At 44.8% G+C, this 23,605-nt stretch overlaps 1 protein-coding gene across 17 annotated transcripts in view; it reads left to right on the top strand.

Annotated features, from left to right (window-relative positions):
* GPAT2 (glycerol-3-phosphate acyltransferase 2, mitochondrial) overlaps positions 1–23,605 on the top strand; it is an 87,553-nt gene that overhangs the window by 48,943 nt on the left and 15,005 nt on the right. For 10 of the 17 annotated variants that reach the window (XM_083629368.1, XM_083629372.1, XM_083629365.1 and 7 more), the window contains 7 exons: positions 1,142–1,241; positions 4,574–4,710; positions 7,161–7,260; positions 15,973–16,182; positions 17,860–17,970; positions 18,138–18,223; positions 21,931–22,049. In XM_083629368.1, the coding sequence (XP_083485494.1) occupies positions 1,142–1,241; positions 4,574–4,710; positions 7,161–7,260; positions 15,973–16,182; positions 17,860–17,970; positions 18,138–18,223; positions 21,931–22,049 (863 nt within the window). The remainder of the gene's footprint in view (positions 1–1,141; positions 1,242–4,573; positions 4,711–7,160; positions 7,261–15,972; positions 16,183–17,859; positions 17,971–18,137; positions 18,224–21,930; positions 22,050–23,605) is intronic. The other 7 variants (XM_083629362.1, XM_083629359.1, XM_083629364.1 and 4 more) reach the window with 1 other exon arrangement.

Here is a 23,605-nt window from a genome sequence, read left to right as displayed (position 1 = left end):
AACAACAACCACATTGATACATAAACCACAGTGAAATGCAAAAAATAAAAAATGAAAGAATATACTGTAGATAAGCACAATTAAGAGATGGCTAAAAAACAAATCACAATACACCCACAGCAACCGGGCTATATAGCCCCTGTATATATATGGTAAAGAAATCAGCTCCATGTAACTGTACAGTACTTTGATATAGTACCCTTGAGTGTATTTAAAAACGGCTGGGAGATTCTGGGAAAGGATTGATGCAAGATCCCTCCCCCTTTATATCAATGATCTTTTGGTAAATCTTTGCTCGTTGGCTTGTGGTTTTTAAAAAGAAAGTGAGGGGGTGAGAGAGAGGCAGTGAACTTCCTTCAGGAAGTCCTTTGAAACCTACAGATGAAAACCGCAGTGTATAAGAGGCTTCTTATTAACCCAGCACCTTTCATCAGCTTCAAATTAACACAAGTTAGGGACTAATAGGAAAAGCAGCGGCAGTGAGTGCATGCAGTTAAGTCAGAGAAAGGGCTGATTAGCTCAGAAGTTCTCTTTCCCCATTTGGACGGGGTGGGAGTGATGATGGGGAATGAGCTGTCTGGCATGATTGTAGGTGGGGGCGCTGCCAGCCATAGTTCTTTGCGGGGGGAAGGTAGTCTTTGATGAGAGAGAGAGTAGCTGCTCAGCTTAATGGGAATAGTCAAAGTTTTTTGGGGGGGGCAGAGCTTTAGATTTCCTGTTGCAGTTATGAAATGCATAAAACATAGACAATATAACTTTTCAATAGCTATGACTATCTTTGGGACCTTGCCGAATGAATCCCTCCTTGTTTAATCAGATCAGAAAGCGGAAACTTGTACCATTTCAGATAATTTCATTTTTCTTATTTTTTTGTGTCAAAGAAATCATAGATTCTTGGCTTGTATTTTTAATCTCTATGCATTGTTAGGTGGTCTAAGGGTTGAATAGTGGCAATAATAATCTGTCCCAGAAACCAGTAAGGTACCCTGGAAGAAGGCAACAGAGCTGTGGTTGCCTTTCTCACCTCTCCCCCCAAAGGCTTTGATTTTATGTTCCCCTGCCACTTGGAGCCTCTTAAGAGTTGTAGTGATGCTTTGCGGGTTGTTTTTTAACCTTACTCCCACTTCTCCTCTACCTTCAGGCTCAGCCACTGGGTTCTGCTAAAACTTCTGAATCAAATGTTCCTTGGCGTGATAACCCACAACGGGCAACTGGAGATGGTGCGCAGGGCTGCTGAGGTGGTAAGGGATGCTGCTTCCTGGGTGGATGCAAGAGGGTCTCCAATTCCCAACAGTATTGATAGCTTCATTAACGTGTCACTCCAAAATTCCAGACCCTCACGCAAAATTTAGTGCTAGTTTTGTGTGGTGTAGTGGTTAAGAGCGGTAGATTCGTAATCTGGGGAACCGGGTTCGCGTCTCCGCTCCTCCACCTGCAGCTGCTGGGTGACCTTGGGCCAGTCACACTTCTCTGAAGTCTCTCAGGCCCACTCACCTCACAGAGTGTTTGTTGTGGGGGAGGAAGGGAAAGGAGAATGTTAGCCGCTTTGAGACTTCTTAGGGTAGTGATAAAGCGGGATATCAAATCCAAACGCTTCTTCTTCTTCTCCCAAACTGAGTAAGTTAATGAAGCTCGTATAACTGACCTTGCAGGGGGGAAATTATAATGTGGGAACCATATTTTGGGAATGCAAATGGGCTTGGTAGGATGCTAGAACAACATGGGAGTGAGTGCCTGGTTTTTATTCCCATGTTGCCTCTTGCTCTCTTGTTCATGTGCATTCCTTTTTCTTTTTCTTTTGTTGTTCATCTGCGTGCAATCTCATTATCTCAGAGTAGATGATAAAAGCAAGAGCAAAGCAAAAAATAAAATAAAATATGGAAATAATGAGTGGGGAAGTAGAAACAAAAAGAAGAAAGAGAAAAATAAGATAAAAGAAAAGAAAACCTTAGCAAAAAAAAATACATGCAAGCATCTTTCTTCTCTACTTTTTGTTAAACATTTTTTTTATGTTAAGGTATCTCAATCATTCATTTCCATTCCCATGAAAAGCCCAAGATAGGTTCTCTATTACTGATAAATGTTAACCATATTCTTTCTTTTAACTTTACCTCTATTGATTCCCACCACCACTGCTCCATATTGAATAATACTAAATTTTTCCATCCATGTCTATATTAAAGCTTCTTCACTGTGATCACACACTGAGTCCATATTATTTTTATTTTTCGGTATATGTCCACTTGCTCATGTCCAGTTCTGTATGTTCAGTTCCATTTCTTGTTGTATTCCACTTTTTGTATTCCATTTTTATTTCTCATTATATGTCTGCTAAGTTCATGTCCAGTTCCATGTTTTCAGTTCCATTTCCTGTTCAGTTTACAATCGTATCCCAATCTCTTTCTCTAGGACAGGGTTTCTCAAACTTGGGTCTCCAGCTGTTTTTGGACTTCAGTTCTCATCATCCCTGACCACTAATCCTGCTAGCTAGGGATGATGGGAGTTGTAGTCGAAAAACAGTTGTAGACCCAAGTTTGGGAAACCCTCTCTAGGACCTTCCATTTTCCTCCCCCCTCCCATATTTTTCCAGAGGCAATACCATAATTCTAATAGCAACATTCTTTGAATTTGCTCTAGATTGTATGCAGTCCTTTCTCTCTGCTAACACTAAAGAAATCCCAAAGCTGCTCATGTGCATTCCTGAGTTTCTTGATCATTGAGTTCCTAACCTTTGAGTCCAGCTAAATGTGGGCTTTATTCCTCTTGCTTTTATGTTGGAGGTTTCATTGCAGGTATTGCTGGCCAGGTGCATAGCTGTCAAGCGTCCCTTATTTGGCGGGACAGTCCCTTATCCCAGCGCCATGTCCTGCTGCTGTCCCTTATTGATGATGTCCCTTAAATTTCCCGTGTTTCAAAGGAAGCAGCTCCTCTCCCTCCCTCCCTGCCGGCCAGGGAGAAGGGAGGCTCCAACTGTGTTGCTTGGCTGCGTTGCTCACCCAATAAGAAGTCTAAGAACAACTGGGGGGTGGAGCTTGCATGCCTTGTGCTGATCAAATCGGCTGCATTGCCTGGGAACTCGCCTTTGCTCAGCACTTCCCAGTGGAGAGGTGATGGTGGTTTTCCTTAAGGCTTGAGGCTTCGTTTGGCTGCTGGCTGGGCTTTCTGCCTTTGGCTCGGAGGGGCTCAGAAGTTGAACATACCTGTGTTCGGAAAATCCCTTATTTTGGCTGCTGATCCCTTATTTGCGAGGGTGCTGGTCCCTTATTTTCAAATCTGTAAGTTGACAGCTATGGCCAGGTGCCAGTCACAGCCTTTCAGCCTCACATCTGCGGTATGAGGGTCATGATGCTGACCTGCAGTGCTTCTTTAGGGTTTGCTAAGAGAATGTCTGGGAGGAGCCAACCAGGTGCCCTCTAGATCAGGGGTCAGCAACCTTTTTCAGCCGTGGGCCAGTCCACCGTCCCTCAGACCATGTTGTGGGCCAGACTATATTTGGGGGGAGGGGAATGAACGAATTCCTATGCCCCCCAAATAACCCAGAGATGCATTTAAATAAAAGGACACATTCTACCAATGGAAAAACACGCTGATTCCTGGACTGTCCGCGGGCCAGATTGAGAAGGCGATTGGGCCGCATCTGGCCCACGGGCCTTAGTTTGCCTACCCCGCTAGATGTTTTGGAGCGCAACTGTCATCAGTTACAGCCAGCTCAGAAGTTGTAGTTCAAAATGTCTGCAGGGCAACAGGTTGGCTAAGGCTGCTATAGAAATCTGTTTAAGTGCTAAGTATTGGGTGTTGTTGTTTTTTTTACACTGTTAAGCATACCGTATTTTTCGTCCTATAGGGCGCACCGGCCCATAGGACGCACCTCGTTTTTTGGGGGGGGGAATGAATAAAAAAAAATTATTTACCCCCCCAGCCGCGGCTGCCGCCCCAAGCCTTGCGCACACCTGCCCGAAGCACGGGGCGCCCTCCGGAGGGCTCCCCGTGCTTCGGGCTACAGGCTGCTGCCCCAAGCCTCGCGCGCCCAGCAGGAGCTCCCGCCGGGTGCACGAGGCTTGCGGACACCCGCCCGAAGCACGGGGAGCCTTCCGGAGGGCTCCCCGTGCTTTGGGCTGCCAGCTGCTGCCCGCAAGCCTTGTGAGCCTGCGGGAACTCCCGCCGGGCTCGCAAGGCTTGCGGATAGCTTCCTGAAGCCTGGAGAGCAGAGGGGTTGGTGCGCACCGATGCCTCTCACTCTCCAGGCTACAGCGAAAGCCTGCATTCGCCCCATAGGACGCACACACATTTCCCCTTCATTTTTGGAGGGGAAAAAGTGCGTCCTATGGGACGAAAAATACAGTACTTTCTGCTTTTCAGAAGAAAAGGAAGCTTTTATTTTGCTATCCCTACTTATGCTACTTTAACTGTTCATGAGCCATGTGTGGTTCCTGAGCCAGAACCGCCCCCCCCCCCCAGCCTTTTGGGTGCTCTGATGCCTCTTTTGTTACATGAAGCTTTTGCACTGTGCCCTCTTTGGTATATTGTGTATGTCTGCTGTTGCTTAGGCCTGTTGTTTTTCTCTTGCCTCCAGCCTGATGTTCCTGTGGTCTTTTTATCAACCCACAAATCTCAGTTGGACAGGCTGTTGCTTCAGCTCCTTCTCATCTCACAGGGCCTAGGCACACCCAGGGTCACTTGTGAATACAGAACCTATCCTTCAAAGTGCAGGTAAGATTTCAATCTGGAGTGCATTTTGAGATATGAGAACACGTTTTTTCACACATTTTTCTGGGATTCTCCCCCCCCCCTTTCACTTTCAATCTGCTTGAGGGTATTTGGATTTAGTTTCATTCCAATATGCCATTTGCTAAGCCCTCCACTCTCTCTCTCAGCCCCTGACTTGAAATACATATTTCAGGATGGTTGTTAGGGTTATTGGTGTTATATATTTGAATTGTTTTGAATCCTGAAAAAACGACACCAGCCTTTGCCATCCTGGTGTCCTCCACCTGGGAAGTCATAATCCAACTCCTGGGAGGAGGCAACAGGTTGGGGAAGCCTGCAAACTCCTAGAAGAGACGTGTGGCTCTGGCACGCTGCGGGCCAGGCCCCACGGTAAATGCTGCCCCCAGCAGCGGGCCATTTTGTCACCCCCCTCAAGGATGATACCTGGGGCAGACCGCACTCCCCTTCCTACACCCCTGGATGTGCCTAGAAAGCATGCCCTGCTCCTTTCCAGGGGAAAACCCACTTCTTAGCGATAGGTCGGAACAAATGGCAGTCCGTGGAAAACCTGAGTTGCCCTTTTGCTCTGAGCACTAAAGAGCGGTTTTTCCTGGGGAAAAGCAGCAGGACAAGAGGAAGTGTGGATCAGCCCAAAATTTCTATGCCTTGTGCTTAAACTACTATAAACTAGTCGAAGCAAGTATTGCCATAGATGGACATAGCTGCCCCTTTGCTTCCATTTGCTTGCTTGTGCTTTTCCTCATATTTGGGTGCCACCCCTCAGCTACTTGCTGGTTGAGGTTGTGTTGCATCAGCATTGCAATGCCTAAAAACGCGCCCTGATAATTGTCGTCTAGTTTCTATTTGGCCATTCCAGGCTGAACCCACAAGGTATTGAGTATTGAACTCCAATATTTTCCCAATAAAGGCAGTTTCTGAATCTGACCAATACGTTGTTATGCTCGAAACACAAACTCCCTCTTGGTCTGGAAAGGCAATTTCCCTTTCCTCTTCACCCAGGTGGCCTCCTGCCTTTGTTGCCATCTGACAGGGCTCCCTTCCAGAAAGAGTTTAGGTGGTGGAGAGAGAGAGGGAGAGATACTCTGTTAAGAAAAGAAAAGTCCATGGTGGGAGAATGGAGGGAGAGAGTCTGCTTCGCCACCTCACCCTGAGGTTTAACCCAGAAAGGAGCCCAACTGCCCCCTCAGTGCAGTTTCCCCCATGCAGCTACAGAGGCTTGGCTTTCAAGGCTGCAATTGTATAGTTGCCAGCCTAGTGCCCTCCATCTGTTTTGTACTACAACTCCCATCATCCCCAGCAAGCCATGGCGGCGGCAACAAGTGGCATCAGGGGGGTGAAGAAAGGTTTGAAGAGTCTGACACTGGTAGTGTTTGTGAGTGAGGCCTTTGCCACTTCTGATTATCTCCCCTTTCCCAGCCCCTCAGTTTGATTTCTTATGGAAGTTTCCCTTCCACTTGTTCTCAGTTTTGCAATTAGTGTGGGTGGTTCTGTCTTGAAAAAGCTTTTACCACTTCTGCTGATGCTGAGTGCCGTTTGGGTCTAATAAATCAGATTTCTTAAGTCTTATTAAATGAAATAACAATATTTTAATAATTTGTTGAATTTGCATAATTTGTTCTGCCCACAATGAACTTGCGGAATTAAGTTTTCCAGCTGGATAGATTTGGGTATGATTCTTTCCACCCAGACCTTTGCATCTCCCCACCCCATCACGAATCTATTAATAACATTAAAAAATTGAAAAAATCTGCATAAAGAGATGCTTTATTCTGTTTCTCTAAAAAGGCCCTGCAAACTTATTTAAAACATATACATGTTCTTATTTTCACACATATTTTTCTTCATCATGCAGAGTATTAAAGCTGCTGGAAGACCTCCTTGCTGCCATATTTTTCAGGTCACATCCTCACCATACATTTGAAGCCCCCTTATACCACATTAACAATCATGGCTTCCCCTAAAGAGTGCGAGGAACTGCGGTTTATTAATGGTGCTGGGGGGCTTCTCCTGACAGCTCTCAGCATACTTAAACTATGGTTCCCAGGATGGGGAAAGTGGTAAAAAAAAAAGTGCTTTGAATGTAGATGTGACCAAAGCTTATTTCCACAGCTAGAATTTTGTTTGCATTCTTTTAAAAAAAGAAAAGAAGAAGATAACTGTGGCTGACAGGATCATAATAACAATTTATGATTTATACCCCACCCATCTGTCTGGGTTTCCCTAGCCACTCTGGGCGGCTCCCAAAAGAATTAATGATGATGACGATGACGACGATAACAACAACAACACTACGATAAAATATAAGACATTAAAAACTTCCCTAAACATCCTAAGTTGCATCCCACAGACCAAATCCTGTTCCTACACAGTAGGATGCGTGGAGGACCCAGGCTCTTAATAAACCAGCCCTGCTCTTGCTCCTCTTTGTACAGAACCCTGCTGGCGCTCCTAGGAGGGGTGTTCCTGCCTCAAGGGGTGGAACAGGCCCGGGACAGTGAGCAAGGAGTCCTCTCCAGAGCTGTTTTGGCTTCAGTAAGTTTAGTGTTTGATTTTTGGAAGCAAGGGAAGTTCTGATTGCTATGGGCTGTGAGCACTGGGGGTGGGCGTTGGTGCTGAGGGGAGGAGGAGGAGGAGGAAGAAGAGACTTGGCTGAGAGTTTTGAAGAACACTTGACCAACAGCCACTTAATGTGACAATTTGTCATATTGCATTGACTTTCTCATGGGCTCCACAACAGCATTTCATCTTGTGAATGACCAGATGATGTTTCCTCACATTCTGGCTTTGAGGCTTGGCTACATATTGCCACATCAAAAGTGGGCATGTATGGCTGAGGCAACCCAGTCAGGTGGGTGGCATTTAAATAATAACAGCTACAACAACTATTAGTATTATTATTATATGAGGTAAGCTAAATGTGATGTAGGAGATGCTAGTGTGGATCTCCTGGTATCCTTCTCTTTGCTTGAATAGCTGCTTAGAGAGTTCAGGGATTTTAACCTGGGAACTGGAAAACTGCTAGTTGACACTCCATATCAAGAAATGTTCAGCTCGTTCTTCCTTGAGTCCCTATATGCCAAAACCTTGTTGTGGACATGTAGTATTGGGAGACATTCCTTAGGGTGTTCCAAAGTAATCAGCCAATCTCCAGGGTATGAGTTACAAAAGGCTTGGTTTTTAATAAATGAGGAAGGAAGGCTGAGTGAGAGAAATACACAGAGTACAAGACAAAATAAAAGCACAGAGGAAACTAGCTAACTAGCCTAGCAAGCTACATTTTCCACATAAGTGCCAGAATTACACCGAGTCTTCAATATGCTTGCTGGAAGGCCAAAGTAGCACAATGCATCCCATCTTTATTTTGGGTGATGTGAAGGGTGGCTAATTTGCGGCCCAGAGGGACCCAGCTACTGGAGGGTAACATGGAACAGTAGGTGTGAACGTCGGGTAGTATGTTGAGCGCTTACAAGATGGGCAGTCAGGGTGCTTATGGCAGATATTCGGGAGGGAGTTGGGGACCAGTTAGATGTTTGTTGAGCATCTCAGCCTCACCTTTGTGTGTACAGGTGAAGCATGCTGTCTCTGGGGCAGTGCCTTCCTTCCTCAGTGAGTGTGTGGGTTTAACACACATACACAAAGTGTGCAGGTTCCCTGGGTTTCAGTGCTTCCTTCTGGTGCTGATATTAGCTGGAGTTGGGGCAGAGGAGAGAATAACCCCTTTCGCTCCTCCCTGAAGCTAAGTTCAACTTGGAAGGGGTCATTTAAATGGGGGTGGGAAATGGTATGTGTATGGGGGGGGGGAGGTTTAAAGCCCTCACTTAATGGTTGCATTTAACTAAAGGAAGTGTGACATGGAAGATCCATGATCAGATCTAATTTAGTCCTAAGGCGGGTTCTGATGGTTCAGTATTCTGAATCTTCCCCAGAGACAGGCAGAGAAAGCTGGAGGTTTATCTCTGCTTATTTCTCCTTTAGCAGCCAATTGTCCCTAGGGGTTGGAGCTGGGACAGTGAGCTGCTAAAGCAGAGAAAGGCGGCCAGTGGTTCTGCTTCTCTATTTCCCTAGGATGCTCTCCAGCCTTCTCCGCTTGTCTCTGAGGGAGCTCTAGAATTTTCAGTGGTTAAGGCAGAATGCACCCATGCAGGAAGCCCTCGTTCAAGTAGGACTGACACATGGAAAGCGCTTAATGCATGTCCTGGCCCATTCGCTTGTTACTGTTGGAATGTCTGCAATCAGTGGTCCGTATGTGCGTGCGTGAGCATGCTGTTGTAATGCTAGCATTACAAATGAATGGGCATGTGGTTAAGTTTATTTTAAATGTGACCAGGCATGTGTGGGAATATTACACAGGTTCCTGTATCCTGTGTGGCCTAGGCCATTAAGAGCCTGGCTGAAATGTAGCTAGGGTGTAGCCAGTCAATTCACACAACTATGCTGGCTTTGTAAGGATGTGGGTTGAGTGGATCCATTAAAATGTTGGTATGTGCTGAATATTACATCTTAGGTCAAATATTTAATGATTTGTAGAATGGTTTAATTCCATCTGCCTACAGTGACCTTGCAGAATTTAGTTTTCATTATAGTCAGATTTGGGGGCCTCACTCAAGCAAATTGTGCTGTCTTAGAACTCTTTGTGCCTTCAATTTGTAGGCTTTTTTAATTGCTATGGTTAAATAGTTTCTGTTCTGAAACCAGAGCATCATAACTCTATTGATCTTACTTTTTCTTCTCCTAAATGCCTGATGAAAACCCATTTTTCCCCACAAGCTGTTTCTCCAAAATGTATAGTTAAAAAGAGGACTACTGGAGGAACTTTGAAGTGTATAGATGCAGAGCTGCAAACTCACCCTCCCCCCCCCCAGGAATATGATATGGGGGGGCACAATCCTGATGCTGTAGCTGAGCTATCAGAAGTTAGCTCCAAATGGAATAGGTAGTCCTCTCTTGAGAATCAGAAAGGATACTAATACTGTTGAATGAGTTCCCACTGATTGGAAGCGTTTTTTTAGACGAAATTGGGAAGCGACAGCACAGAGCTTTAAAGGAATTCGGGCTAAAACTGATGTCATGGAACATAGCTGGTTGGCATTCAAAGCAGAATAATAAAAGCTGAGGAACTATTTTGAGTAATTTGATATTATTCAGCTACAAGAAGCAAGGCACAATGACTCTGTAATGCTTAACGGATACAAATATCACTCATTGACAGCCACTCCCTCAACAAAAGGTGGTAGGGCCAGTGAGGGTCTAGCCACTGGTGGAGGAAGAGGAGTGCGGGAGGAGCGCACCCCCCCCAGCATGATCCCCAGGGTGCCATCGTGGCTGCCCCCCCACCTGCACTGGGCATGCACCCCCAGGACGTGCGCCAGCCCCGCCGCCGCCTGCTCTCCGCCCCCCGTGCTGAAGCATGAAGCTCCGCCACTGGGTCTAGCATGTTTCATCTCCACAAAGTTGAATGCAACTACAACAGCCATGATTCCATGCAAACCGTTTGCAACTGCTGTTTTGGTTATAGTTTTGAAAGTATGTTTAATGCTGATTAACGTCTACATACCACCTTGTTAAAAAAAAAAAAATCTACTGTAAATACTATCTGGACAGAACTAGAGAATTATATAGAATCCCTATATCCTACTGCAGTGTTTATCATTGCAGGAGATTTTAATGCACGTATCGGAGCCAACAATGTAAATTTGTACACCCATTACAAACAGAGTTTGAAACCAGATATTTACTTAGCCAGAGGTACCTCCTGTTTGTCTAAAGATCATAGATGTAATTATTCAGGGCTTTATTTAGCCCAAGTTGTAAGGTGGAAGGACTTGCTAATATTAAACAGTATGATAGAGGGAGATCAGCCTGGGGAATATACCCACTTTGCAAAGCATGGAGATAGTGTGATAGATTATATTGCGATCTGATCTCACGATTTGCATATAAGTTTGTCATGGAGTTAGAGGTGGGCCATAATATTGAAAGCGTTCATTTACCTCTAACAATGGTACTAGTAGGCCCAGTATTTAACAATTCTTTCCCCAAAACTCAATTCATCTCTAATGCAAACTTAGGTGTAACTGCAGGCAATAGAATTAATGGACACCAGTACTCAATCTAGCACTGACACCTTCTTCATGCAGATGATTTAAGGACTATTCATACTGCTATCATCTCAGCTACCTCTGCTGCTGAGGTTATGAATTTGTTTAAGATCTTGACTGACAGGTGGCAAGATCACTTGAGAACTGAGATCAAGAACAGTGGCTCAAGAAGATCAATCAGAACTTCCAGCTGGTTTGACAAAGAGTGCAAGCAGGCTAAAAGCCAGCTGAAGAGAGTTTACCGCAAATATAGGAACTCCAATTTACCCCTCTTAATTAATGAATATGTTTCCCTCAGACAAGTAGAAACTTTTGCTAAGACGGAAGAAACAGAAAGCAGAAAAATGTGCTTGGCACCCAGGTTATTTCCTGAAGTTTTGGGCCACAGCAGTAGCCATCTCTATATTCAAAAAGGGCCTTACATCTGATCCGGCTAATTTTAGACTAATTAGTTTGCTACCTGTAATTAGAAAATTATATGCAAAGCATTTTTATAATAAGCTAATTGATTGGATAACTGATGAAGCTATTCTTGCCGAAGAGCAAGCAGGATTTAGACAAGGCAGATCCGCTGTAGACCATTGCTTTGTACTTGCCCATTTTATAGATATGTTAAGAAACCAGGTGGTGTGCTATATGCAGCTTTCATTGATCTGAAAACTGCATTCAATTCAGTCTCTCAAGTAAGACCATGGGTTAAGTTGAACTCTTACAGTATAGTTAAAAGATTATTGTTCTTGATTAAATGTCTATATAAAAACACTGTTCTGATAGTGCACTGCTCTACAAATGCTCACAGAATCCATACCAGTGACAAAGGGAGTTAAGCAAGGTTGTATCCTAGCTCCCGCACTGTTTAATTTATATATAAATGATATTGTCCAGAGTTTAACATCCTCAGAGTATCGTGCCCCTAAATTGGCCACAAAAGCCATCTCTGTTTTATTATGTGCAGATGATGCAGTACTTCTATCTTAAACAAAAGTGGGCCTAAGAAGATTGATGAGGGCATTCTCAGGCTACTGCCAAAGAGGACAGCTGGCTGGGAATTACAAGAAAACTGAAGTCATGGTGTTTTCAAGAAACTATAGGGCCCATAGATGGTATATGGATAATCAGTTAATCAAACAAGTTAAAGTCTTTAAATACCTCCGCCTTATTTTTCAGTCAACAGGGTCATAGGGAGCACATCAGAAATATGCAAAGGAAAAAGCGTCTCAAAGCACCAAAATTCTGACACACTTCTTCCATACAAAAGGTGGCAATCTCATACCATCAGCACTTGGAGTTTTTAAAGCTAAACCCCTAGCACAGTTATTATATGGGGCTCAGATTTGGATAGACCTTGGAACTACAGAAGCTGTTCAATCTAAGTTCCTAAGGCAATCTTTTCCTGTTCCATCCTGTTTTCCAAATGTTTCATTGCTCTTGGAGGCTAATCTTCTCTCTGTGGAATTACAGATTTGGTGTAGGTTAGGACATTCAATTATTGTCTTCGGCTAAATTTAAACCCCAACAATCTACTACCCTTAGTATCTCAAGATTGTCCTGAGAGCACTTGGACTAAAATGATCAACCGAAAGCTTTAATTTTCTGGTTTATAACCACAACAGTTATTAACACTGGGCTTCAGTAAAGCAAATAATTTAATTAGACAGGTGACAGAATAATTTGAGTGACAGAATAATTTGGCCACAAGAAGGAAATTTTGTCCATGGTATGATTATTTTCCACCTAGTCATTTTGACACATTGGCACCCTATTTGGAAAATTTAACAATTCCAAAATACAGATGCGCTTTCACTTATGCAAGAAGATTAAATATAGTGCCTTCAGCTGTACTTGAGGGTCAATTTCAAAAAAATCCACTGGAAAAATGGTTGTGTCCCTGTGAAGATGGCAGTATTAGCTTGCACTGTTTATAAAGATTTGAAGAGTGAGGTTATTACCCCTCTACTACTACTCATACCAGGTCGCTCAACCATTGTTACTGTGTGCTTTCGTCTAGCAGATCAAGATATTCAGATGACAGTAAAAACTGCAATTTTTTTAGCAGGGGCAATTAGAATAAGATCTATTATTTGATTATTGATGGAAGCCTCCAGAATGTATTTTGTATAGTTAAGTTTTTACCTCTATCTTCAGTACATTTTATTTTATTTTATTTTATTTTATGGCTATGGCTATGGCTATGGCTATGGCTATGGCTAGTGGCTGATACAAATAAATATTCTTCTTCTTCAAATGATGTATCTAGCTACAGTATTATGCTTCGTTAGAGCTGAAATGAGACTTGGAGAATCTGAATCTCTGCTGTGGGTGGGGGGGGCAGTCAATTTTTCTTTGCTCATGTTTTCCTGGTGAGGGAACACAGAATAGCCTTTAGTGTCTAAGAGACTAGTGATATTCATGCATGGTCTCTTCAGAAAAGCACAAAAGACAATTTGATCTTTTCGTTCAGTGGGGAAGCAGGTTTAAAAACCTGCACAGCTTGCTTCCTCAGCCAGAAAGTGACAATTGCATTTGCAAATTGTCGTTATAATTTCCTCCTCTGCCAGACACCTTTGGGGAAAGCACAAACATCGCTTCCCACTCACAGCAGCCCCAGCAGCCCCAACCCCATTGCACAGCCTATCTTCTACTGCAGTTTCATTCGCCCCGGAGCCATGTGGATGTTGGCACTTCCATGTGGCAACAGGCTCATCTGTTTCATTAATGGTGTATCAGCTGAACCCCTGGATTGTGTGTTCATGTCATGGGCTCTGAACTGCTTTGATGTTTTTGAAATGGGTGTTTTTCCTATTTGCTTGGCATGAAGACTTACTTGTAAAGTGGTTGGAGCATAGGGTCAGGCAGATGACCCATCTAATTGAGGGCTCATCTCCAAATGGTGAGTGTTGAGGTCAGTGCTTTTTTCAAGAAAAATAGGTGCTGAAACACACCATGCAGTTGTTACAGCAAGTCACTAGGCAACTTGCTACAGCCCAGAGCAGATGCTGGTGCCCCTGGTTCTGGTGCAAGACAAAGAAATGCGCCCCCGCCTCCCTCCCTCTCTTAGATTCAGGTGGATGATTAGGGCATCTTGGGAGGGCCTTCATGCAGATGCCCGTGGCTGCAATGGTAGAGGCCTGGCTGGAAAGCTCAAAGCCCACGTGGGAGGCTAGGAGTGGCTAGGAGCTAGGTGGAGTCGTAGTTCTTTAAGAAAAAGTGTGGACTCACACATGCTCACTCACATCTTCCGTTTTGACTTGAAATGTTCATTTTGGGCTTCTTAGAAGTAGGTAGAGGCAAAAAGTGTGTGTGGGGAGCACTGGCCAACAATGGCGCCCACCTGAGAGGTGCTGAAACTGCTCTGGCACACTCTGACTGAAAAGCACTGCTTGAGATGCCCTCAAGAAGCTCACAAGCAGAGCAAGATAGAGAGAGCTCTGTCCTGATGCTTGTCCCAGCTGCTAATAATTGGAAGTATACTGGAGATTTAGCTGTTGCAGTGGCTGTCACTATGTTTAAGTCATGCAGGGGGCGTTCTATTGTCAGGCTGAACCTTCTGCCAGTTTGTTGTGTGTTTTTAGTAGCTCTTAAATTTTTCTTCTTTGGCAATCACTCGTAGCCAAAGCCATGTCTTCCATGAACATGATCTTAACAGTGTGTCTGTAAGTGACTGTGGAGGCCATTTCTGGATCTGCACATCCTGCCACAGTGGGGACATATGTTTCTGGGCAGGAGTAGATCACATTGAGGATTTGCCAAATGTGCCTCCCTCTTAGCTCATTTCTCCCAGTGTGGTATAGTGGTTAAGAGCGGTAGACTCGTAATCTGGTGCAGCTGCTGGGTGACCTTGGGCCAGTCACACTTCTCTGAAGTCTCTCATCCCCACTCACCTCACAGTGTTTGTTGTGGGGGAGGAAGGGAAAGGAGAATGTGAGCCGCTTTGGGTAGTGATAAAGCGGGATATCAAATCCAAACTCTTCTTCCCTTTCATCCTGAGTTTGAGCTGCTTCAAAATCCATGATGCCTTTGGTAAATCTCCAATTGGAGCGCTCACAGGCCAGTGTTTCCCTGTTGTCAGTGTTTATACTACTTTTTTCAAGATTTGCCTTGAGAGAGTCTTTAAACCTCTTTTATTGTCCACTGGCATTACGCTTTCCATTCTTAAGTTAGGAATAGAGAAGTTGCTTTGGAAGACGATAATCAGGCATCCGAACAACATGACCAGTCCAACAAAGTTGATGTTGTAGAATCTTTGCTTCAACATTGGTGATCTTTGCTTCCTCCAATACACTGGCATTAGTTCGCCTGTCTTCCCAAGTGATATGTAAAAATTTTTGGGAGACACTGTTGATGGAATCTTTTGAGGAGTTGGAGATGGTGTTTGTAAGTGGTCCATGTTTCACAAGCATACGGTAAAGTTGGTAGTACAATAGCTTTGTAAACAAACATTTTGGTTTCCGTGCGAATGTTCTCAAACACCTTGTGCTTCAGTCAGGAAAAAGCTGCACTCGCAGAGCTCAGGTCATGCTGCATTTCAGCATCAATGTCGGCCCTTGTAGGAAAAATGTTATTGCAGTAGAGAGAGAGTATTTCTCAGTTTATTATTCAACAGACTTGCATGATGTCATTCTCCTGCTTTTTCATTGTCTCCCTACACCATTACCCCAAGTGAAAAAGTCTCATCTGCTCCAGCCTGGACTTTGCAGCCTCTATAAATTATGCAAATTGAAAGAATACACAGAATTGCTTCTGCAATTTTTATTATCCTGCCTGTTTTTAGGATTTTGCCGGTCATGGGGGAGAGTGGAGAGCTATGAAGAGGAGTCCTGACACCCTGCCCCTACCCAGTGGAAATCTTATTGCACTATCTCTCTAGCATCTGATATTTTGGCAGATGTTGCCCACACAGTTTCAATAATATATTCACAAGCATAAGGGCTTTTTTTTTTTTTTACAGGAAAGCTTATACTGTATTCTCAGACAGCTGAATTTTGTGTCCAATTTTTGCATGCCAATAGAATTTTATTTATATTTAAAATATATATTCATCAAAAATTGATTTTGTTCTGGCACGCATCATCAACTAAAATTTATCAGTAAACATGTTTCTGTTAATTTGGTGCTTGAGATCAGGGATTTCTCTCTCCCCCCACAGTATGTTGAGGAAGTTCTCCGGAGTAGACAACCACTTCTGATCTTCCTGGAAGAGGCCTTCGCTGGTGCACCACAGGTCTCTGCCTCCAGCAGGGAGTGGCTGAGCTTGGTGTTCAGTGCGTTCCATTCAGGCACTGTCCCTGACATCATGATTGTGCCCATTGGAATCTCCTATGATGTGGCTCCTGACTCTGGTTACAGGGGGAAAGTGGTAAGAACTGCTGTGGTTGGGTCTGGAGGAGCTGAGAATCCATACTTGAGAGTGGCTGGGGCAACCCAGTCAGACGCGCAGGATAATCATCATCATCATCATCATTTACAGCGAACAAGTGGGACCTGCAGTAAAATATTCCACGTGGACTACTCCTGTTTGGGGTGCATGTAAGCCAGATGGCATTCCATGACCAATGAGCATACTCAGTCCTCCTTGTTTTTGTTTTGTACTATTGCAAGCCCTGGGGTTTCTTCAGGTCTGCTGATACTGCCCCTTACCTCTTTCTGTGTGTTTGGCACCATTTTGGCTACAAAAGGATCAGCACTTGAAGAATGAGTTTGCTGTTTTATTCCATGCCCACTGAGCCATGCTCAGTCATCATTCATGGGGGTGGGGATGGGGAGGGGAGGTGAGGTGTGCGGAGTCACTGGTGCTCAATCCCTGCTACATAAAAGTACTGGATTTCTCCATTTATTTCTAAGGGTACTTTTCATGTCTGTCCATTCCTGTGAACCAGACCATGAGATGGTTCTCTCTCTCCTTTGTATATCTGCATCTCTCTCCTTTTCCAGACCTGCCTACAACCCCAGCTGCCTGCTTTCTCTTAGTATGGGCAACTTGTCACTGCGGGAGGCCACTTTTATGAAATGTCCCCATCAGTGCCCGGAGCTACCCAGTTACCTCCTGCCAAGGAAGGGAATATTGAGGAGGAGCTGATAGTTGTTACAATCTTCCGAGTGGACTTCTTTAAATACTTCTCCAAGTACTTTGTCTATATCTTCAGGCAGCAAAATTGGAAATTAACCCAGCCAAATAGAACTGGAAGGTGCCCTGGATATATCTGTGGAACAAGCTGTCATAGCTATGGCACCCAGCATGAAGTCACTTTGAGTGATTTCTCTCTCTCTCTCTTTCTCTGTCTCTCTCTGTCTCTCTCTCTCTCTCTCTCTCACACACACACACACACGGACATATATATAATATTGCTACAAGTAGAAAACTAGTATATCTGGAAGTCAAGTACAGTGGTACCTCTGGTTACGTATTTAATTCGTTCCGGTGGTCTGTTCTTAACCTGAAACTGTTCTTAACCTGAAGCACCACTTTAGCTAATGGGGCCGCCGCGCTGCCGCAGCACAATTTCTATTGTCATCCTGAAGCAAAGTTCTTAACCCGAGGTACTATTTCTGGGTTAGCGGAGTCTGTAACCTGAAGCGTATGTAACCCGAGGTACCACTGTAGTCTGGAACCTCTCTCTTTACTTGCACAGTCTTTGTTTTACTTAAGGAGTATTAAAAATAATTGATCACACACCTGAAGGTTCACACAGAATTCTACTCCTTTAGGATTCTGCTGCATTAGGATTCTGAGAGCCAGTGTGGTGTAGTGGTTAAGAGCGGTAGACTCGTAATCTGGTGAACCGGGTTCGCGTCTCCGCTTCTCCACATGCAGCTGCTGGGTGACCTTGGGCCAGTCACACTTCTCTGAAGTCTCTCAGCCCCACTCACCTCACAGTGTTTGTTGTGGGGGAGGAAGGGAAAGGAGAATGTTAGCCGCTTGGAGACTCCTTCGGGTAGTGATAAAGCGGGATATCAAATCCAAATTCTTCTTCTTCTTCTGCATATGTTAACCAAGTCTGAATTAATATTTTTAACACTTGTTCTGTTTTCCCAGAGCCCCACCCAGACCCTCAGCCTCTGGACATCCCTGTGGACCATCTGCAGAGCTGCTTGTGGAGGACTGGGCTGTGTCCGGGTTGATTTTGCTCAGCCCTTCTCTTTGCAGGTAGACCCCTGTTACATTCAACCTAGACTCATGGGAATAAGAAAGAGAATTGCTGGGGAGTGACAAATCTTCCCAAACCTCTGGTGGAGAAGGTTGAGCTGACTTTAATATGGATCCTCTGGTGGAATGGCTGGCATTTTAATTGGCTTCTGTTCCTTTCTGCCTAGGAGTATGTAGCAAACAGCCTCTTCAGGCAGAGCGGTTCTGGAAAGTGTCTGGAGGAACTCCTCTTACCAGAAATACTTGGAAAACGGTAACTCAGCTCTGGAGTTGTGGTGGCCCACAAAGGTTAGGCCTACGAAGGTGTGGCAAAAACTTGACTCTCAATGTCACTTGTAAGACAAGTGAAATTCTTTTGAGCAGTGGTGGTAGTGGGGTGTCTGAGAAAAGTCAATAACATGCACTGTTCCATGTCATCATGTGCTGTCTGTGCCTCAGCACATGTGTCCCATTACTGAGAAGGTTGAGCTGACTTTAATATGGATCCTGAAGAGATCGAAGGTCATGTGGCAAAATACACAGAGGAGAATAAAGCGGTCCCCAAGGAGAAAGAAATTGACCTTTCCTGATGGGGGTGGGAATTTGGGGCAGGACTGGGGGCTGTCTTACAATGGGACGAGTTGGCAAACAAGAAATCCAAAAAAGCCCACACAGTCAGCAAACTGTTTGAAAATCCAAATTAGGAGACATATAAAGCCCTTGGGAGCGGTCCTTCCAATTAAGTCCGTCTAAATATAGTGTTGGGATGCGGGTGGCGCTGTGGTCTAAACCATAGAGCCTAGGGCAGTTCAAATCCCTGCGACGGGGTGAGCTCCCATTGCTCAGTCCTAGCTCCTGCCAACCTAGCAGTTCGAAAGCACGTCGAAGTGCAAGTAGATAAATAGTTACTGCTCCTGTGGGAAGGTAAACAGCGTTTCCGTGCGCTGCTCTGGTTCGCCAGAAGCAGCTTAGTCATGCTGGCCACATGACCTGGAAGCTGTCTGCGGACAAACGCCAGCTTCTCAGTCTATAGAGCGAGATGAGTGCCGCAACCCCAGAGTCATCCGCGACTGGACCTAACAGTCAGGGGTACCTTTACCTTTACCTTTAAATATAGTGTTGTCATGTTGCTACATTGTGCATTGTAGCAACAATGGCTTCCTCTGAAGAATCCTGGGAACTGTGGTTTGCCGCTCAGAGCTACAGTTCCCAGCACCCTCAACAAACTACAGTTCTCAGGATTCTTGGGGAAGTAGTGTGCTTTAAATGTATGGTGTGGATGTGACCTTTTTCACCAAACTAAACAGACTGTTGGAAAAAACAGACTGCTTTGCATTGTTATGTACATTTAATCCTGATCACATGCTCTTTGGTGTGTGGGTATATGGGGCAGGGTCAGAAATAAAGGGGTGATATTTGTGGGCATAACAGCCTATGGGGAGAGGAGGGTTAAACCTTCGCACCCCAGCTACCATGCTGACGAAAAACACCCCTCTGTGGAGCAATTAAGCTTAAGAAGAAAGCTCCCCTGGGGTCAGTAGGATCTCTTCCTGCTTCCTAGTGGGATCTCCCCACCCCATAGCTTAATTGCTGGGTGGTGGGGTGTGTGTACAGGTCAGGTCTTAAGGTGCTCCAGGCCAGAGTTTTGCTTTGGTCTAGATTCTAGAGTCTTCTGGCTGCTCATTTTACAGTGATGAGGTTCCCTTCTTTTAGATGGGAAAGAGAATCAGAAACTTACTCAGAGATCTTAAGGGAATGAAGATGAGACAAGTATGAGCCATTTTTTTACAGACCCATAAGTCTGCTTCTAAGAAACATGTTGAAATGGCATGCAAAAGCTTACAGGAAGCCAACAATAAACTCAAAAGTCACAAGTTTGCTACTGACAAATAATAAGCTTCTTCTGAGTCAGAAGCTGAGCAATGCTTTCTGCTGACCGGGGTCTTCACATATTTATGTGAGGATGTAGTGGAAGAATCCTGAACTGTTTAACTAAAAATAGCTCAACAAGGATACTATAGCTTCATATTGTCTCTTGATACCTTTGATCAGTGCATGACCTCAGGAAATTTTTAGATTTCTTCATAACAATAGCTTCTGCAAGAACAGCTAGAATAATATCTCTTTAGCATCCAAATTCCCAGCAGAAGTAAACGTTGATTGCAACCAACAGCAGGTCTTACGTACTTGTCAGAAATTACAGCTTCAGCATCCTGTAAGCCGTTTAGCAAGCAAGATGAAAACCTCTGGCTTCTTGTCAGACTCTGGACAGCTAAGATCACAGGCCTTTAATATAAACTATAATTAGGTTGGCTTGCCGGTCAGCTGGCTAGTTAAAAATTGGCAGTTGTCCACCAAAGGTTTGACCAGGGTCAAATATTCCAAGAACGCCCTTGTGTGGATGGCAGGCTTAATAACTTAATGTTATTATGGTGTCATCTGTTAGAATGGGAGGCTTTGCCCCCTCAGCCTGCAGCAGTCAGGAGCAAATGTGGAACAAAGTTACTCCCATTCATCAGTGGCAAAGGCAACTGCATAGAAGGGTGGGAGGCTCAGGAGGAGCCAGTTACTTATATGCAGGCGTACCCTACATATGCAAATCTACAGGTGAATTGCTACAGATAAAGAGATTTGAATAGCCTAATTTAAGAGTCAGTTAAACTGCTGGGAGACAGAAACTTTTGCCAGTCGACAGTAAATCATCCAACAATTTTCCCGAAGATCCCTGCCCACCTTCTGCCCACTCTGGCAGTTTACTAAACTAGATGGACCAATGGTTTGACTTGGTAAAGGCAGCCCCTCACGATCCTTTCTGACAATGTCTGCTTTAGTTGGTGGTGTGTGCCAGCTGAAAACAATGCTGAAAGCCTGTAATGGGAGCGCTGGTATAAGCCCTAGCAGTAAGGGCCTCTGTAAGCTTTAAAATAGGAGTGAGAAACCTTTCTCATGCCAAGGGTTGCATTATCTCAGGGGCAACCTTCTGGGGGCTGCATGCCAGTGGGCCAAGCAACAGATTCATTTCTTACCTTTTGTACTGTAGGCTATGGCCCAGTCATGAAAAAACAGAAGTTTCTATGGCACCCCTCTCCATCCTCTAAGCCTTGCCACAGTGAAGGGATGTGTCAGGCAAAAGTGGTTGTGGAGGCCACCGGAAAGGTCTGCTGAGGGGTTGTGGCCTGGGAGGAATCCTGAGAGCCACATCTATGCCCCTGGCCTGAGCTTCGCCAGCCCTGCTTTAAAAGTTTCAGAAGCTACTGTGGAATGTATGGCTTAATTTCTAAAAAAACGGCACAGGTCTTGGAACCGTCTGCTTATTCAAGAGGTACTGCTGAATCTGTTTAAAAGAAAGGGCATGGCCAAAATTGGTGGTGTTAAGTGGGTGTGGCTAAGGAATACAAGGCAAGTGTTGCTAGAGGGAGCTCCCATTGCTCTGTCCCAGCTCCTGCCAACCTAGCAGTTTGAAAGCACACCAGTGCAAGTATATAAATAGGTACCACTGTGGTGGGAAGGTAAACAGTGTCACGGTGTTCTGTTGCGTCAGAAGTGGTTTAGTCATTCTGGCCACATGACTGAAAGTCTGTCCTGAACTTAGCCTTCCAGGGGTCCTTTCGCTTTCACTTCTACCTAGAGTGTCAGAGTGGGACCATGAAGATCTAGGTTCAAAACTCCACTTCACCATGAGGTTCACTGGGTGTCATCACCTTTTAGCCTACTCTACTGCATTTGGTTGTTGAGAGGATGAAGTGTGTGTATGTGTATGCAACTGCTTATGCCTTTCTGAACTCCTTTGGAGAAAGAGTGAGATTATATATATATATATATATATATATATATATATATATATATATATGTTAATAAATAGATAAAGGATTAACACTACTAGCCCAGGGTGTGTGGGGAAGCAACAACATCTGTACTTGTGATATTGTTTTTGTAAAAACTGTTCATTCCCCATCATCCTTCCCTTGCCCACCTTCCTAGCTGTAGCATTTTGGATTGTGAGAAACTGGAACAATGGTCACCAGGGTCTAAAGGCATCATAGCTCTGAACACAGAACAGGAAATACTGGTGTACAATTTGGGCCTACACACACTGAGCGGTGAGTAGTAATTTTGTCTGGGATAGTTGTTTTATTGAGAAGGCAGATTCCTAGCCCTTCTTGCACAGCTTTTGCAGTGATTGATAATTTCTGCTTTGGACTACATGAGTCTAAGGTGCCCGTCCTGATAGGAGGTGGTTTGCTGTGGCTCTGAATGTTTCTGTGCTCGGGGCTGGCCTTCCAGTTAAGCTTAGCAGGGTGGCTGGGCATCATTCTGCTGCATTTGTGCATCAGATGCAATTTAATGATAATTCTTGCTGTGAACACAGCAGAATGCCCTCCCCTTCCCAAGAAGAGGCAGCCCTTCATGTTGCTGCATGAGTTTTGCCAGGTTTGCCATCTCATTCAGAAGAAAGGCCTAGAAAGTAACATGAGAAGTGGGCACTCCTCCAAGGGCAGGAAATGCTTACTTTTGCACACTCTGGAGCTAACGTGATGCAGTGATTAGAAGGCTGGCCTATGATGGGGAGACCAAGGTTCAAATCCTTCCTTGAGAGACTTTGGGCCTGTCGATCCCTGTTACCAGCTCCACCTACAGGGTTGCTGTGAGGAGAAAATGGGGAGAGAAGGACCACATGAGCTGCCCTTGGCTCGTTCAATATATATTTTTAAATAGGTTACAGAAATACAGTATACAGTAATTTTTAAAAGAGGAAGTTGGAAAACCATTCCAGCAAAAACCAGGACAGTATAGATTCAGCATGAGAGGTGGATCCCACAAAATGAAATACCTTAACTGTCGTATGACAGAAGCAAAGGCATTGGGCCTGCCACGCTGTAGGGAGGGTGATAGTTTAGGACAGGCTTCCTCAACCTCAGCCCTCCAGATGTTTTTGGCCTACAACTCCCATGATCCCTAGCTAGCAGGACCAGTGGTCAGGGATGATGGGAATTGTAGTCTGAAAACATCTGGAGGGCCGAGGTTGAGGAAGCCTGGTTTAGGAGCTGCCACTGAGAGAGGGGATTGAATGTAAAAAGATGCAATTTTGGCAAGGGTGCACCATGTTTCCAGTTTTAACTTGGGAGGGGGGAGTGTTTGATATAAAAAGTTTGGGAAATGCTGTTCTAGGCTTTTGAAGGAACTCCCAGTTTCTGTTTGCACAGAGATCTTTATTTAAATAAGTGCAGCTTCCAGGTGATGGCTCTAAAATTTCGAGTCAGTGCTGCCAAAAACCAGAGGCTGAGGAAGCACAAGCAAGTGGTTAGCCGAGGTGTTCTGCTTCGCCCAGCTCTGGTACATTATTTCGAGGATCTCCATGTCGTGTTCCTGGCACAAGTGGCTGGCTATATGTGCTGCTCATTTGGCAGATGTGCCATCTGTTCCTGTCTGCATGGCAGAAGCAGAAAGAAGGAAGTGGCTTCTTCATCAGGGCCACAGATGGCCCTGCAGGCAGATGCCTACATGCAAGCTGCTAGCTTCCGCCTCAGACTGGTCGAGAAGCGGCACAAACTGTGGATGCAGCTGAGGCCATGAGCACTTTGTGGCAGCAGTAGGAAAAGGGCTTGTTTTGGAGGCTGAAGAATAATATTTGGAAAGATGGGGACAGATCAAAGGC

Source organism: Podarcis filfolensis (assembly GCF_964270895.1).
Source record: "Podarcis filfolensis genome assembly, chromosome: 8".
In the NCBI taxonomy this organism is placed as follows: domain Eukaryota; kingdom Metazoa; phylum Chordata; class Lepidosauria; order Squamata; family Lacertidae; genus Podarcis; species Podarcis filfolensis.
The sequence above is the reverse complement of the archived record's forward strand: the minus strand, read 5'-3'. Positions and strand labels throughout refer to the sequence as shown.